The 16,937-nt window shown below is 35.4% G+C and overlaps 4 protein-coding genes across 6 annotated transcripts in view; 2 read left to right on the top strand and 2 right to left on the bottom strand.

The window, feature by feature from the left end:
• Nucleotides 1-423, bottom strand: part of LOC132060463 (transcription initiation factor IIF subunit alpha) — a 5,993-nt gene extending 5,570 nt beyond the window's left edge. Inside the window, exon 1 of the mRNA XM_059453499.1 lies at nucleotides 404-423. Coding sequence (XP_059309482.1) covers nucleotides 404-423 — 20 coding nt within the window. The remainder of the gene's footprint in view (nucleotides 1-403) is intronic.
• Nucleotides 136-5,375, top strand: LOC132058808 (fumarylacetoacetase-like). The gene is made up of 13 exons (XM_059451166.1): nucleotides 136-287; nucleotides 740-798; nucleotides 879-1,003; nucleotides 1,163-1,237; nucleotides 1,785-1,860; nucleotides 2,005-2,104; nucleotides 2,182-2,241; nucleotides 2,369-2,439; nucleotides 2,528-2,590; nucleotides 3,269-3,333; nucleotides 3,859-3,955; nucleotides 4,073-4,198; nucleotides 5,063-5,375. The coding sequence occupies exons 2-13, from the start codon at nucleotides 796-798 to the stop codon at nucleotides 5,123-5,125; spliced, it is 924 nt and encodes a 307-aa protein (XP_059307149.1). The 5' UTR covers nucleotides 136-287; nucleotides 740-795; the 3' UTR covers nucleotides 5,126-5,375.
• Nucleotides 5,376-8,945: 3,570 nt separating this feature from the next.
• On the top strand, nucleotides 8,946-11,656 carry LOC132058806 (uncharacterized). Its single transcript, XM_059451161.1, has 2 exons — nucleotides 8,946-9,306; nucleotides 11,119-11,656. The coding sequence occupies exons 1-2, from the start codon at nucleotides 9,024-9,026 to the stop codon at nucleotides 11,457-11,459; spliced, it is 624 nt and encodes a 207-aa protein (XP_059307144.1). The 5' UTR covers nucleotides 8,946-9,023; the 3' UTR covers nucleotides 11,460-11,656.
• Nucleotides 11,657-11,663: 7 nt separating this feature from the next.
• On the bottom strand, nucleotides 11,664-14,824 carry LOC132058807 (acyl carrier protein 3, mitochondrial). Of its 3 annotated transcripts, none has more exons than XM_059451162.1 (3): nucleotides 14,723-14,824; nucleotides 12,631-12,847; nucleotides 11,664-12,125 (listed from the first exon to the last, which is right to left on the bottom strand). In XM_059451162.1, the coding sequence occupies exons 2-3, from the start codon at nucleotides 12,838-12,840 to the stop codon at nucleotides 11,934-11,936; spliced, it is 402 nt and encodes a 133-aa protein (XP_059307145.1). In that variant the 5' UTR covers nucleotides 12,841-12,847; nucleotides 14,723-14,824; the 3' UTR covers nucleotides 11,664-11,933. The 3 variants fall into 3 exon arrangements, with proteins under 3 accessions (XP_059307145.1, XP_059307147.1, XP_059307146.1); XM_059451164.1 differs by having other exon boundaries at nucleotides 14,732-14,824; XM_059451163.1 differs by having other exon boundaries at nucleotides 14,619-14,729.
• Between the last annotated feature and the right edge of the window lie 2,113 nt (nucleotides 14,825-16,937).

The raw sequence follows: 16,937 nt of genomic DNA, 5'->3' as shown, positions 1-16,937 counted from the left end.
GTCCTATATTGCTAGCAGTCCATGAATTGGATTTCATGAAATTAAAATTTAGTTACTGTTTCCAGTTATAATAAAATTGCCTAACAACATAATTATGGTGAGCCTTCGAGCCTTGTGTAATTGACGTACTCTGCAATGGATATTCTCTGCTAATGGCAAGGTTGAGAGACTGTGATAATCATAAGTAATTTATGCAATTCATTTGCAGCCTAACTTGAACAAGTTTGTGGGATTGGGGAGACCTGCATGGAAGGAAGCTCGGGCTACATTGCAAAAGCTGTTATCAGGTATGCCCCGCGTGTTTGGACGGAGGTGGATCATATGTATTTCAAAATCATAAGCATAAACCCCCACGCTCGTTTGATACACCTAAGAAAACTTAGATTTGAAACAAAACTCAAACCACATTCTTTTCAGTTCCATTTTGGATTCATTCCGTGCGACACTTGAAAACATGTTATTAAAATCTAAAAGATGATAAATTTATTAAATTTAAAAATCTCCATCCAATCTATCCTGCAGTTTCTGGTATTGCATTTACCACCCAGGTTCTTGAATCAGATCTGGGCATGGATTTCATAGATTAATAAAAATGAGGTACATAAGGAGGGGGACTTAATACCATAACCCTCCTCAAAAGACAAAATACTTAAAAATTTACTGGAAGCCCATTGAGTTTGATAGTGGAGGGGGTTTGACGAAAATTGAGGTTGGGTTGTTCTATGTTGTCCTTGTGCAGCCACGGAACCAACTCTGCGTGACAATGCTGATTTAAGACAGATAGCTCTTCTGCCTATGGTAAGACATGTTATTTGGAATATTCATGTCTGTTAGTGGATTCATTGTCTTAATTCGTGTTGTGTTGATCAATTCTTCAGGACAAGGTGCAGATGCTTCTACCTGTCGCGATTGGAGACTACACAGACTTCTTTTCATCAATGCACCATGCCAAGAATTGTGGGACTATTTTTCGTGGCCCTGAAAATCCTATCAACCTTAATTGGTATGCAGTCACCTGTAAAAAGACAGTATAAATTAGCTTTGATGATACATGCCAGCCGGTGCGCGAGGAGCAGGGGGTGGGGGGTGGGGGTAGGGTATTTCCATATCCTCAAGTTCTTATACGTATATGCTTGCTCATGGACTCTGATCACCTTTTCAGGTTCCATCTTCCCATTGCTTACCATGGGCGAGCATCGTCAATTGTCATTTCTGGAACAGATATCATTAGACCCAGGTGCGTAAAAGTAGATACTCATAGTCCAGTCCTTTCTAGAAATCTATATCAGTTTATTTGTGTGAGGAGTTACGGAGATAATTGGGGAGTGTCGTAGACATATTTGATGGGTAACAGTTGGATGACCTTGTCCTCTGGAAGACAAATTTACAGAAGAATTTGCGGTGTTGACGGATTTTTTGGCATTAATCACTCCTTTGGCAGAACGATCCCAATGCGGTAGCACCTAAGTGAATAGCTAGATTGAGTTTTAACACGAGCTGCTCTGTGGCATTTCATTTTACTTTCAATTTTCTAATTTTACACCTGATAGTGAAGCATTTCCACTGTTGCGCCAACACATGGCATGAGGTGCTTCTTTTTTGCTAAATCAATTACAAAACTTGACACTTTTAAATTCCAAGTCTTGCATTAATGGTGCATGTTATATTCATATCAATTATGTAAAGAGATTATGTGTGATCTCATTCGTCCTACTATTCCATTCATTACATGTAATTTTTGGCATTTCTTTTGTTTCTAATTCTTCTTTAAATTTGTCTTCCAGAGGACAAGGTCATCCAACTGGTAATTCTGCGCCATATTTTGGACCTTCGAGAAAAATGGATTTTGAGTTGGAAATGGTAAGGGTTTACGGCATGGAGAATGAGTAGTCTTATAGAAAATTCGAAGTGCTCTGTTTATTGTTAGTCCAACTTTCATCTTCATCTTCCTTGCTGAGTTGCTTATTAGTTCCATTTTCAACACTGTGCTATTTTTGCTTTAAGGCTGCTGTAGTTGGCCCTGGTAATGAACTAGGAACGACGGTCGATGTCAATGAAGCTGCAAATCATATTTTTGGACTTGTCTTGATGAATGATTGGAGTGGTATGCGCAAAACTATGCTTGACTATTTAAAGTTTTTGTGGCATGATTCTCTGCTGATAAGAGACTATTTTAAACAGCAAGAGATATCCAGGCATGGGAGTACGTGCCTCTTGGTCCTTTTCTTGGAAAGAGCTTTGGTAACAACTCTAATTGATTTTATTGCTTGCGTTTAACTTCTGCCATCTTAAAATTTCTCACCCTTTTTGCAAGTATTCTAGTAATTTTGCCTTGGCATAATCTCTTTTTCCAACTTTGATCTTGCAGCCACAACCATATCTCCTTGGATTGTGACTTTAGATGCCTTAGAACCCTTCGCTTGTGAGGCCCCAAAGCAGGTATTGTTGACTTCTAACTCTTAAAACCATATGTTCATCACCAGTGAAATTAATATTGAGCAGAACTTTTATGTTCTTTCAATTGCAGAACCCTTCTCCATCGACATATCTTGTAGAGAAGACATCAATAAACTATGACATTTCCTTGGAGGTATCTTCTGCTCCATGCTTCCCATGATATGGTTTAACATACCCCCTCTTCTAACCTACGTTTCATAGACATCCCACACCGTTAAAATCATCTCAAATATGCCCCGCTCACAGTCGGTTTTCTACCGTGGACAAATTGGTTTGATTTGATTGACACAGGGGAGGCATATTTGGATCTTTTCAAAATTTCAAACTGTTCACGGGTATACTTGGACCACCACCAATGGAGGGGGGAGTGGCAGTGGCGGAAGGGTAGAGGGAGAAGGGGGTAAATGGGTGTGAAAATATCTCCACCGTGTGAAATAAATCCCACGTGGAAGCCACTATCATATCCATGTCAGGCCCACAGGTCTACCTCGGGGGGCTGTTTGCATCATGTGCATAAATGAGCTGATTTTTTACGGTGAGGCCATCTATGAGCTGATAGGTTAACGAAAGGTATATTTAAGACAGATGACAAATGACAGGGTAAATTTAGACTTTTTCCTATTTTCAATCATCTTTGAATTGGAAAAGGTGTAAAGAAGGAATTTCTCCTACCTTATGTTGATCTACCAAGCAGAGGATAAAAGAACAAGAAATAATAAAATCTCCCTACCAATGATATTATCATTGTTTGTTGTTGTGCTTAATCAAATTTCATAGATCATCTGGGTAATGGTTGGACTTTTTCTGCAAGGTTCTTATTAAACCTTCTGGACAAGCTGATTCATGTGTTGTGACAAGAAGCAACTTTAATCACTTGTAAGTATTTTGCATCTGCCGCTTACGATTTCACGGTTCTTCAGTTATTAAGCTATAATATTTGGATTCTCTTTAGTTTTTCACCCAATTCATGATATCTAGTGATGTTTTTGGTAGTAACCGATATCTAGTGCTGTTAAAGCTTTCTTCAAGATGTTGGCTTCTGTTTGATGGTGAAGTTGATAGTTCGTATAACAGATAATTGAACCACCTGCCCCTAATACTCCTCCGTTTCTCTTGACCTTGCTGCACCTCCTCTAAGAAAAAGAGAAACGAGATAGAGAATTCAGAATTCGTCCAAGAACCTTTGGCGATTATCTTTTGAGGATTCTAATTCTTCAAATGCTAACAGTTCAGTGGTAATCAAGCTTAAAGGAGGCATGCACACACCGAGAAATGGTGCAACTTTTTACTTGTCAAAAAAAAAAAATGTTATTCATCAGAAAGAAGCCCAAAGGAGATTTTACTCGAGTTTTTATTTTAATTTCTACCATAGTAATGCTGAATGCTTTTCCTGAGATACAGATATTGGACAATCACTCAACAGCTAGCTCACCATACTATCAATGGCTGCAACTTAAGGCCTGGGGACCTGTTTGGAACTGGAACTATCAGTGGACCAGTAAGATTTACGATCAGCTGCATTTCAGCTGCATGATGAAATTATCATCCTGCTGTTGTTTTACTGAAATAATTTGTTATTATTTACTGATGTTATAATTCGTCCATCTGTCTTCAGGAACCAGAATCTTATGGATGCTTGCTTGAATTAACATGGAATGGACAGAAGCCTCTGTCCTTAGGTGGAACTAGCCGTACATTCTTAGAAGATGGAGATGAAGTAACTTTCTTTGGTTATTGCCAGGTTTGCATCTGGATGCTCCTTTTTCCTTTTTTTTTTTTTAAAACCAGTTCCGTGCTTGTACCTTGTTGGCCTTATTGACATTATACACATTCAATTGCAAGTGCTCTGGGAAGATAATATTTTAGAGATTCTTTCTCCAGGGTCTAAAAGATACATTGAAGCTAGTGTTCCACCTAGAAGAGATTAAAGCAGAAAACTGCCACATAAAGTGGCGGTTCATTATTTGTCTATTTAAATTGTTTTTCTTTTCAAATCTGTTTGTAGGATCTATTCTCCCTTACTAATTCTGATTTGAAAATGATTTTTGAAAATCTGCTTAGTGGAATGTTGGTTTCCCATAACAGGATTATTACTTGCGTTGTATTGTGCTTATACTCAATATTCATTTTATCTATAGTTGGTTGATTTCAGCAACTGTTAGTTGACCACCCTGCTGCTTTCGCATTTCTGGTAAAACCTTTCAAAACTTGTTTATTTGTGATTCACTTCCTACTTCATACTTGAAAAATGTGAAATCTTCCAGCACTGTCATCATTCGTTGCTTTTGGGAGATTTGGCTGTCTAAGCTCTATTCCGTGTTACCTATAATCTGTTCTGGTCTTTTTGATGTACAAATGCCATCTGAAAGAAGCTTCCTAAAGCTGAACAATGAACATAGCCAATGCACCTCAAACAAATTTCTTAGTTAAAATATGCTATTGTCGCTTAACTGATTCTCGATATGTCTTGTCACATTTCACATGAAAGAAATCAAAACTGACACTGTCCTCCCTCCTTGTCAAATTGCTGCGTTTGTTGTGATCCTTACATCTGATATCCTGAGATTATTTTTCTGATACTAGTTGATTTTGGATATATTATCAGGGCAATGGATACAAAGTTGGTTTTGGAAAATGCTCGGGGAAGATTGTCCCGTCTCCACAATGAGTGTGAATGACTACATCTACATCGTCCAGTCCATGAGCAATTTCGAACTTTTCCTGTTGTATACAGTAATTCCAGGCTGCTTTGGTTTCTGATCTAAATTAGTAGTAGAATCAGAAGAAATTGAGGTACAGTCTTGGCTGGGCCAAGTGTAAGAGCTTTATGTATTCTACATTAGTGAACTGCGAACAAGTACCAATTTATGTTCAAATGTCAACCTATTATCAAATGAAAATAGCCATTGTTATTTAAAGGGGGAAACTATAATATACTAAATTTTTGCATTGGCACCTAAGCTGCGTTATAGTTTTTGGTTGGGTACTCGGAAAATTTATGTTCAACTAATTGTTTAACGTGAAAATACATCAAGAAAAATTTGGTTTATACACAAGGCGGAAGATATTGTTTTTCCCAGTGGATTCGCGTTGGGAAGTCCAGTAATGGAGGGAGGGAAAACAACAAAGACGATTCTATACACATAGCTCGAATTTGATACCTTTAATTAAAAATGAAGGGGTACTTACCACTACGACTCTTGTCCGCCAATATGCTTCTACATTTAGCATTACTACTTTTGTTCTACTTTTTCGCTCCCTAAGAATTAACTACCGAGGAATATGTCATTTTTTTGGGCAAATTGCTCTTCTTTTAGGGTGGTCTTTAAATTTTGCCCCTCATATTTGTGGTCTTTAAGTTATGCCCTTCGCTTGGATACCTGAGATTCTGGGTTCGACACCCCGCTCAGGCATAAAAAAAAAAAAAAATCGCAAGGCAGGGCTGGGGGAAGTGTATGCCGGATCCGGCATATAGTCCTTAAGGAAAAATTAAAGTTATGCCAGAGGGGCATACTTTGCTTTGAGGCATATATTTTATTTTTCTTACTTTTCAAGGTAAACTTTTAGTTATGCTTTAAGGAAAAGTTCCGCCTTATGGGGCATACTTTTAGTTATGCTTTAACTGAAAATGTGCCCATAAGATATAACTAAAAGTATAACCCATAAGGCGGAACTTTTCCTTAAGGCATAACTAAAAGTTTGCCTTATAAGGTAAAGTTTAAGAAAAAGTTCTACCTTATGGGGCATACTTTTGGTTATGCCTTAATTAAAAATTTACCCCATAAGGCATAGTTCCCTAAAGAAAAGTTCTGTCCCATAAGGCATAACTAAACTATGCCTTGAGGAAAAGTTATGCCCCCTCCGGCATAACTTTAGTTTTTCCTTAAGGGATGTATATGCGGATCCCAAGATACACTCCCCCCGCCCTGCCTTGCAAAATTATTTTTTTATTTTATGCCTGAGCAGGGATTCGAACCCAGAACCTTAGGTATCCAAGTGAAGGACAAAACTTAAAGACCACAAATATGAGGGAAAAAATTTAAAGACCATAAATATAAGGGGCAAAATTTAAAGACCACCCCAAAAGAGGAAAATTCTGCGAATTTTGTGTAGTTACAGAATTATGACGTTCAACTAATCATCTTCCGAAAGAGTGGTCATTGAGTTCAATTCCTAATTAAGCACAATTAGAATTTTTGTTTAGTTATTAACTCGGGCACTTCATGCTTGCACTGTACTTCATGTATAATATCGAAGTTTAAGATTTATTTTACAAATAGATTATATACAGTAGTAATAGTGTACAAATATTTTAGGCATAATACATAAATAGGCCCTCAAACTTGGTCTCATTTTTTAAGTATGCCCTCCAACTTTGGGTGTGCACAAGTAGGCATCTCAACTTGTCTCCACTTTGTCAATTGAACACTTTAACTTACAAAATGATCATCTAGACACCTCCAAAAGTATGTGCCACGTCAATGCCACGTCAGCGCCACGTCAGCATTTGTGTTTATGTGTTCAACTTTTTACAAGTTGAGGTGCCTACTTGTGCACACGCAAAGTTGGAGGGCATACTTAAAAGATGAGGCCAAGTTTGAGGGCCTATTTATGTATTACGCCAATATTTTATAATAGCATGTTAGTTATCATTTATTTTCCATGTTACTTATATAGTTAATATTTTATAAGTGACATGATCGGAAAAACGTAGTTATGCTCTTTTCATATTATCAAGGTATAATAAATAAATAGGCCCTTAAATTTAGCCTCATAAATGCAAGTATGCCTCTAACTGGGTGTGCGCAAGTAGATGCTGTCAACTTATATAAAGTTGAACAATCAACACAAATCGACGTGACCCTCCAATATTTATGTGCCGCCAAGCCATGTCATCATTTGTGTTTGCTTGTTCAACTTTATACAAGTTGAGGTCTCTTGTGCACACTCAAAATTGAAGGACATACGTATCTTAAATTTAAAGTCAAGTTTAAGGAAACTATTTATGTATTATGCCTATTATCAACTCATACAACCGATTTCTAATTCAATTAAATTCAATAGGAGAATCAAACATTTAACTATTTATGATTTCTCCCCGGGAACATAAATCAAAATCTAGCAGGATTTACTTAATCAAAGACATTTCAATTTGATCTTTGTGATGTAAGTTTTTTACCGTCTTTGTGGCTCGTTTGGGTGCACTATTGGAGAGCTCAGTGGGCCTGCTGCTCTCTCAATCGAAAGTGAAAACTAGCCTACTCAACGTTTCCCATCTATTACTTACGTCATTTTTCAAGGTCAGAAATATAAAATTATGAATATAAGGGGAATGATATAAAAGCTTATTTTCATGATGTAAATCAAACCTATGGATGGTCTTTTACTTTTATGGTATTTGTTCAACAACAAGTGGTCTCGTATCTTATAGATGTTTTATGGTGCAAAGAAACCTAAAGCTTTTAATGGAAAAAAAGTGTGTACGTTTTGTGTTCAAAATATGTAGATAGAGAATATGGTTGAGGTAGGCTTGACTCAATTATTTAGTAAGTAATATAAGTGGTTTGCTTGCCTGCAAAGAGCTCAAGAGATATATAGTTGACGTATCTATAGTTGACGACATTAACACCTGGTGGGGCTTTAAAGCTTTCTACACCTTAATTTTTTAATTTTTGTGAATAATAAAGAAATATATATAAGTGATAGAATTAGGCTACCAACTTGATAGTTAACCTTCCAATATAATATTTCTTCAAACTTCAAACATCTTCCTCTTGTCAAAAAGTGATTTCACTATTTTACCCCTGCCTTATGATGTCAACTACTACTCTTAAAATGGACTAAAATGATCTTTTGCTTCTTTTCTCTCTAATAGTAGTCCAATATTATAAATTTCCTTTTCGGAATTATTTTTATATCACTCTATTTGTGCCCATAGACAATCGGCAAAACAAAAATAGTTTGGATCATGGAATTAAGCCGAAAAAAATAGAAAATAAATTTTATTAATAAGTTTTATGCACTGATAGTACGTGAATAGAGGTTTTGCACCTTCAAGTTAATTAAGTTAACTTACAACAACAAGTAATTCTTTATAACAAGCCTGATACGGTTAATCTAAAAAAAAAAGTAATAATATGCTATGAAAAACTAAATTATATTGATTTATACTTGTTTTATGTAACTTAAATCATAATATGAGAATTAAAGTCTCGTACCACACTTTAACTTGAGGTTTATTAACAAGAACAATAAAAAAAATTAATGGTCATGAGTAATGAGTTTTATTTTAGTAAGCAATGCATTTAACCATCTTAATTAATTGTAAAGCCTGTATTAAAATTTCGGTTTCTTGTTTAACTAAGGAAGCCTCAAGGTTATAAATGTAATAGCATTAAAGGAAGTACTTGAAAAGGGCATGTAAACCATGCAATGCTTATGTATAAATCCAAAGATGGTAGCGTTTCATTTTCTCTTCATTCCATCTTATACATATAATCTTTCTTTGATACCAAGTTTTCTTTATTTATTTTTCATTTAACAACAACAACAACAACACAAAGATCATGAATCTTTTCATGAATAAAATTGTGAAGAAAAAAATGAGCAACATGATCTTTATGATTTTCTTCATTTCTTTTTTTGTTCTTGAAACTTTGGCTAGAGAGAGTGTCTCTATAGTTGAATCAATTTCTATGAGAGATGATGTGATAAAAATGGCTGGTTATGGAGAAGAAAAACTCTCTACTGTTTACATCCATGGCAAAGTTGTTTGTCACGATGAAGATGATCATGGTTGTAACAGTATCAACGATGATAACTTGGAACTTGGTCCAAGACCTGTCCCAGGTTTGTGTTTGTCTCTCTTCATTCAATATATTATGTTATTCTTCTTTTTTGGTTTTCCATCCGGTGTATGTATCCGTATTAGGACGCGCTGATCAGTAAGACCTATTAAAGGAGGAAAGGCGCTCCCTATCAGGATTTGTCCATACCCCAGACTCGACCTTGCCTCTGATTAAGGATGAATCTTATCCTTTTCACCATAACTCTCGGTGGTAATTTTATGTTTTTCTTATATAGAGGTGAATCAAGATTTAAATATGATGAGCTTAACTATAGAGTTCCGAGTATGGAACTCGTTATACTTCATTATAGTTTAAAATTCGATATTTATCTAAATTTTAGTGTTTTTTCCTATTTATCTTGGAAATACTCAGTTCAAATTATAGTACTAATTATTTTTTTTCTTTTTGCTCCCAACTAATGCTTGTAAAAAGTGTTGGGAAAATGTTTGACAAGAAAGGAACCAAAGCATTAAAAGTCTAAGCTCAGAGCAAACACATGTTAATCAGAAAGTCTTTTCATTTTTTAAACATATTCATGTTAAGATTTGAAGTCAAACTGAATTTTTGTCAAATCTGTTTTTACGTGTATATATATACTACTAGTTAATATATTTGGTTTCACAATTTAATTTGTGATACTAAACTTAAATCCTAAATAGATATGTGTATCATCAATAAACTCAGTTTAATGTTAAACTTGATCTTTGAATGGAACATTAGGATTCATTTAATCTAGAACGTTACCTTGCATGATCTTTTAATAAACTCCCTAACAGTTACAGTCAGATATTGCATTTATTGAATCTATGCATCTAAGATTAAAAGCGGTTTGGGTTTGGGTTGGGTGGGGTTGGGGGGGGGGGGGATAAGTTGTTTAAAAATATTAAAATTTCGGTTCATTTTAATTTTCTTGAAACTTGCAGGAGCTGTCTGAATAATAACTTTTGTTGCTTCCATTAAACACTACTCCAGTTTCTGTCCTTGTAAAGGGTAGATCTACCTAAGTTTGAAATAGACATGCATAAATATTGAAATATAATGTGAATATTATCATAAACAAATTATAAACAAGGTGAAAATTTGATGACGACAAGTATCACATAGTGGATTAGGCTTAATAATATTGTACGTAATTTTCATCCTGATAGTGGAATTTGTGCTTTATAATTACCCTCTATTCTAGTTTATGTGTACTATTATTATTAGGAAAATCAAAAAAGGTGTTTTCTTTGACCACAATCTTTAGAAGTATTTCGTACTATTCTTTTTGATTTCCCATTCGATGTCCGGTATTCGCTTTGGAGCCAATTAATTCAGATTCATACCAATCCCACTTGGGGAGGTAAAATACTCTACCAAGGAAACTCTATTATGAGGGCTCAAATTCGAGATATCTTGTTATGGATCGAGAAGTACATACCAACCACCACAAATTTTGGTAGTAAAATATTTTGATTTGCTAACTGTTGTGACTTCTAATCTTTTTTATGCAACGGTAAAAGTTGTCTACTGTTGAGCCACAAAATCAATTACTAATGCTTGCATCCAGATTAGTTGTTTGCATTACACCCTCTCGAAGTGCAACCCTTCCTCTCGTATCATAGATGAACACGGGACGCTTCGTGTAGAACGTTGCCCTTTAAAAATAACCTAGCTGCGATTAATCCTTAGAAAGCCGAGTGATTTTATATTGAGGTATAGTTGATTAATTAAAGTAATGATCCTGGGCATAATATATGCACCATGCTCTGGTAGTATCAAAATAATCAAATACTTTATATTACACTTATCATATATGTGACAACATATTCAGGTGCATCAGTTGGTGTGTTCTGTGGATCAAGTGGAAAAGAAAGAAGATCATGGGCAAGAAACACTACAGATGAAGATGGAGATTTCCTTATTGATCTTCCTTCTCATCTTCATGCTATTCCAAACTTGGAAAAAGCATGTCTTGTTAAAGTCCTTCATCTGCCAAGAAACACCATTTGTGAACATGCTTTTAGAGGAAAACATGAAGGGCTCGAGCTACGTTCTATCGGTGAAGGCATCCGTACTTACACAACACATACGATTCATCTCACCCCTAAAGTTTCACGAAGGTGCAGAAATAAAGTTGTCGAGAAGCAACAAGAAACTGTAAGCGTCATTTAGGCCAAAATTTCAGCACGTCCAACAACTCATTCTGTTGGCGCTTCCAGTCACAGACATAGGGTTGTTGCTTCCTCCCACGACGAGTTTATGTGTGTGTGTGTGAGAGAGAGAGATATGTAAATATAAGTTTCTTCTATGAATGATGTGTAACAGGCACATATATTTCCACTGAGAATATGAGTAACCTTTCATAGTCATACCAGATGCACTAACGTTCAATGATATATATAAAAGTAACAACATAAATTGTATTCACCGCAGAATCAATAACTAAAATCCGGGGTGCGTAAATGTAGAAATCATTCACTCATCCACAAAAACTAAACGACGAGCTAGAAGAAGTTGAGGACGTTGTAATCCTGGGATTTTAACAACTTATCAGACAAAAAAAAATATCCAGGAGAAATGTTCAAAAGAAACCTTGTCTATTCCGACGACATGATATCCGATCCTTGGGATAACTAATGAGTTACTCTATGAACTCTCCCGAGCTTTATTCTGACCTCCAGAAATGATATACTGAGCAACATCGGCGCAACATTTAAGCTTGTCTGCTTCTTCATCGGGTATCTCAATCGAGAATTCTTCTTCAAAAGCCATGACAAGTTCCACTCTATCTAAACTGTCAAGGCTCAAGTCCTTCTGGAAATCAGCACTCTCAGTGACCTATGAAAAGAAGATTTAGGATTCAGCTGTAATCTTCACTATTTGACTCAGGGGCGGAGCCACAGTGGTATCTACGGGTTCGGTAGAACCCAATAGCTTCGGCTCAAACCCTGTATTTGATTAAAAAAATCATTTAATATGTACAAAAACCTATCTGGAACCATGAATAAGCAAATAGGATTGTGGTCCAGAACAGAGACTAAAAATACTGGCCCCGCCCCGCCTTAACTCATAGTTTGCCACAAAATGTGTTGAATTGAATCTCAGAGGCGGAGCCAGGATTTCAACTTTATGGGTTCTGAATGACAACTTCAAGTGATAATAACTGTGTTCCAACTCTAGTATTTTATACATATTTGCTGAATTTCTTAACACAAATGCACTGTTTGAGTAAAAGTTACTGGGCTTCTAGCTCCGCCCGTGGAATTGATATTGTCCAGCAGAGGAAAATATTGATAAGAAAGGTTGAGAAAAACTCGGATAACGGAAAATAGATGAATTGTACCTTGGTTGCATCAATCTTGTCAAATTTCTTCACCAGGTTAAGCACTTGTTCCTTTATCTGATCCTGATTGGTGGCACCAGAGCTGCTACACGCGCGTATTTGCAAATTGAGTATATTTAACGCATTCCGGCCTTCAGCTCGAGGAAATACTACTTGCAATGGGACCTTAACTCTCACATACTTCAGAATAGATGATCTCAAGCTTTGCATTTTGAACCTAAAATAAGTCATCGACATATTAGCACGTGCAAACACAGTTTAAAGAGATAGAAGATGCAAAAGAGACAAGGCAATCAGATGTAGAAGGACATAAAGATGAGGTGCGAATGTACTAACAGCAAGATAAGGCATTTTTTCTCACGCTTCCTGTTTCGTATCTATATATTAGGAGATTCACCAAGATAAGCTAGTCAAGTGAATGAAGAATCTCCTAAATCTAAATAGTCATTACACATTTTATCCTTCAACTATAAGAGTGAGTGAAATAGTCAACAGCTGTAATTTTATGACATGCAAAACTGTCAGCAAATTTGCTTAACCGGTATATCATCGAATCAAATTTCCGAACAGGAGAAGCAGCCTAAATTAGCGCCCTTGACATACGGCCTATAACTCACATGTCGTACTCCACTTTATATTATAGCGAGCGTGCTTATTTTTTGCAGCCAACGCTCGCATGTCTACTGTATTGTTAACACTTAACAAGCCTATTCTCCACAAGTATATGATCGATCATATGAGCGAAAGTCTTACTACTTGTTTCAACTTGAATGACATATGAGAATTTTACTCTGCTGTCAGCCCTGAAAAAATACTTACCTTCTTGCTCCGGGAAATGATTTCCGGGAAACATTCTTGCCTTCACTGGCGGATACAGAGTGTATTTTATGGGTTCACGGGAACCCAGTAGCTTCTTTCACAAACCCTATACATATATATAATATTTATAAATAATTCTGTGAACCTAGTTATTATTGTATATTTACTTGACATCGTTGTAGAAACCCAAAAAATTCGAATCCTGGATCCGCCTGCCTGCCTTACATACGCAACGAATGATCCTAACCCCTTAATGTTCCAACAAAACTTTCACAAACCACAACCCCTTAAACTAATTTCAAGCTTGCCTATGAATCAGATGAAAAATTCAGAACTACTGAAGCTTATTGCATAAAAGAATAACAGCATAATGCTAAGGAAAACAAGTGAAAGTGCTAGTCAATCCATAACCACTACATCAGTTATGAAGATATCTATCAGATTAAATATCAACAACAGAGCTCCAATTTTAAAAGGGTATCAAAATCGCCTCGTGATACTTACTCTGACCCATTTTATGTAGCACACTTTACTTTTTAGTCCGTCCCAATAAGAAAGACAGTTTTTTATATTGAGATACAATTTAACTTTAAATTTTTCATTTTACCTTATGAGATGATCGATAGCAATACAAATGTCAAAGAATTGCTACAAAGCATGAGTTTAAAAAGTCTTTTTTTCTTAAACTCCGTGTGCAGTCAAACACTACTCTCATAAAATGGGGCGGAGGGAATATTTAAAATCAAAGCAACAAATCCAAAATGATATCTTTCATAACACCCATTGAGGAAAAAAAAAAAAAAAAAAAACTCAAATTGCTAACTTTATTAACACCCATTATAGACCAAAATCTGAAATGTTTATTATAACAACACCCATGAAAGATTACAACTTGAAGTGCTGATTCACACAAATATATATGGATTATTTTAGAGCACAGGTTTTAAAAGACTTTCTTTTTTAAACTCAGTGCCCAATCAAACGCCGTCGCGTAAAATGAAAATGGAGGGAATATCAAACATAAAAGAACCACATCCAATATGATAAGTGATAACTTTCATATACCCACTAACAAAAAAATATCAAAATTTTATATAACAAAGCACCAAGCTCAAAATGTTTACTTGAATGACACCCAATAAAGATTACAACTTGAAGTACTGATTCACCTTGTTTTTAACTTGTTAGGCAGAATGCTAAACAATTTATAGATAGTAGATATATATGGAGACTAACAAGAAACAAAATAGCTGAGAAATAGCATAAAACTTACTAATTTTACTTTGTCTTCTGAGATTTTCTGATTCTTTATGGAGTATTTGCTGAAGATACTACTATCTGTTTGATGTATTGCCTCAAAGAACTGAAATTTGCATAGTTTTGGGCCTTGGGTATACAAGTTGGGCCACATCTGTGGTAGCCCAACTATGTACCATCCCAATTGGATTTGAAGAAATTGCACGGTTTGACCTTCAAATCCGCTGGTCTTTAATTTTTATCCTTCGCTTAAAAAAATGGCTGAAAATATCCTTAAGTTTTGGGTTCGAACCCCTGCTCAGTAAAAAAAAAAAAAAAAAAAAATTTCAAGGCAAGGCTTTGCAAAAAGTTTGCCTTAAGGCATAACTAAAGTCTGCCTTATGCGGCAGACGTTGCCTTAAGGCATAATTAAAAGTTCGCCTCATAAGGCAAAGTCTGCCGTATCTAGCAGACTTTAGTTATGCCTTAAGGCAAAGTCTGCCGCATAAGGCAGACTTTTTGCGAAGCCTTGCCTTGCGATTTTATTTTTATTTTTATGACTAAGCCGGGGTTCAAACCCAGAACCTCGGGATATTTTAGGCGAAAGGCAAAAATTAAAGACCAGTAATTTGAGGGACGAAAATTCAAGACCACCCCCAAAGAAGGGCAATCGTGCAAATTGCCTATTGGATTTTGGAGATATTAATTAACGGGTCATTCGCACAAAGGTCCCTAAATAGGGTGGTCTTTAATTTTTGACCCTCAAATTTGTGGTCTTTAATAATTTCCCTTCACCGTTTTTTGGCACGACATAATTTAGATTTCGCTTGGCATATTTTACGTGTAGTTTTGGTATATGTATCATAACCTCCACACAAATTATGCTAGACAAGACAAAACTTTCAAAACTAACATAATCTAAAAATGACATAATTTTAGATTTCGCTCGGGATAGTTTACGTTTAACTTCGGCATATGTATCATAACATTCACACAAATTATACTAGACAAGGCAAAAATTACAACCTCAAAATTGAAAAGTACTACAAAACTTATGTCGCATAACTTAATTCCTACATAATTTATGCTGAGTGAGGCAAAAGTTCAGTTTTCGAAGATAAAAATGTTACAGAAATTATGCCGAGCGAAACAATTCTGGATATTTTCATAAATAAATAGCAGGGGCAAAATTAAAGACCACATATATGAGGGCCAAAAATTAAAGAGCAATGCATTTGAAGGGCAATTCGTGCAAAAACTTGATAATCAACCCAATTGAGTTGTACTCTATAATCCTTTTTTCTTTTTCCTTTTAAAACAAAGTAAGTTTTGTCATTTCAAAAATAATTTCAGGCACACAAGATTGAAGTTTTAGAAATTCTTAGCTGAAATTTAGCATATTGACTGTTCAAGCAAACTTTAGACATTTTTACTTGAAGTTTGGCTCGGCATGACCATAATTTAGACACTTGGCGATCATGAAAAAGAAATCCAAAAAAGAAGTAGTAATTAAGACTATCATATCTTCTACAAAATAATTACAAATGATCATTATAAGTGATATTTACTACCTGAAAAATAAGACAGCTAATTTATTACAATAAAGAAAATAGCATACTTGCGGGTGCAACTTTTTGTGTTTTCTTTCTTCTTCACATTATAACTTTTAATTTTTATAGATACGACCACATCAATAGCTCGACCATAGGGCTATTGGATGAGTTGAATTGAATACCTTCCGTCGATAATTATAACATATATATAAAGCAAAAATAAATTTCTTTATTATATTTTTACTGTTTGTTATCCCTTGACACAATGAGAGATTCTAAAAAGTAGTGACTCCGAAACTTGTTACAATGCCAAATTTTGAGTGCAACATTCTATTTATGTTTTCAATTCTTTGATATGTAGTCGAATCAAACCGACTAGAAAATTCAGATACACAACAAAGTTTTATAGGGTGGAATGAAAATGAGGTTAAGACAATGACATCTGTAAACCAAGTCTGGAAAAAAAACACTAAACCACACGTTTGATACAATTTGGAATCTTCTCTATTTTAGCATTTGGAAAGTTGTCAATCCTCATTACATAAGACTATTAAGTGACAAATAAACAACAAAGGACAAAGAAATAAGAGAGGAAGAGAAAAATGATCTAAATCTCTTTCACGTACCAAATTGATACACCTTTATCTTAAACGATGTTGATGTCACACTTATATCCAATGCAAAGAATTAAGAATATCC

This window comes from Lycium ferocissimum, chromosome 6 (genome assembly GCF_029784015.1).
Source record: "Lycium ferocissimum isolate CSIRO_LF1 chromosome 6, AGI_CSIRO_Lferr_CH_V1, whole genome shotgun sequence".
Taxonomy (NCBI): Eukaryota; Viridiplantae; Streptophyta; class Magnoliopsida; order Solanales; family Solanaceae; genus Lycium; species Lycium ferocissimum.
The sequence above is the reverse complement of the archived record's forward strand: the minus strand, read 5'-3'. Positions and strand labels throughout refer to the sequence as shown.

Excerpts from the sequence above, each read along its gene's own strand:
- LOC132058808 (XM_059451166.1), top strand. Across the intron at positions 1,004-1,162 it reads AATCCTATCAACCTTAATTG|GTTCCATCTTCCCATTGCTT; the intron begins GTATGCAGTCAC and ends TCACCTTTTCAG. Across the intron at positions 2,591-3,268 it reads ACTATGACATTTCCTTGGAG|GTTCTTATTAAACCTTCTGG; the intron begins GTATCTTCTGCT and ends TTTTTCTGCAAG.
- LOC132058806 (XM_059451161.1), top strand. The coding sequence starts at position 9,024 with ATGAATCTTTTCATGAATAAAATTGTGAAGAAAAAAATGAGCAACATG. Across the intron at positions 9,307-11,118 it reads TGGTCCAAGACCTGTCCCAG|GTGCATCAGTTGGTGTGTTC; the intron begins GTTTGTGTTTGT and ends CAACATATTCAG.
- LOC132058807 (XM_059451162.1), bottom strand. The coding sequence starts at position 12,840 with ATGCAAAGCTTGAGATCATCTATTCTGAAGTATGTGAGAGTTAAGGTC. Across the intron at positions 12,126-12,630 it reads ACAAGATTGATGCAACCAAG|GTCACTGAGAGTGCTGATTT; the intron begins GTACAATTCATC and ends TTCTTTTCATAG.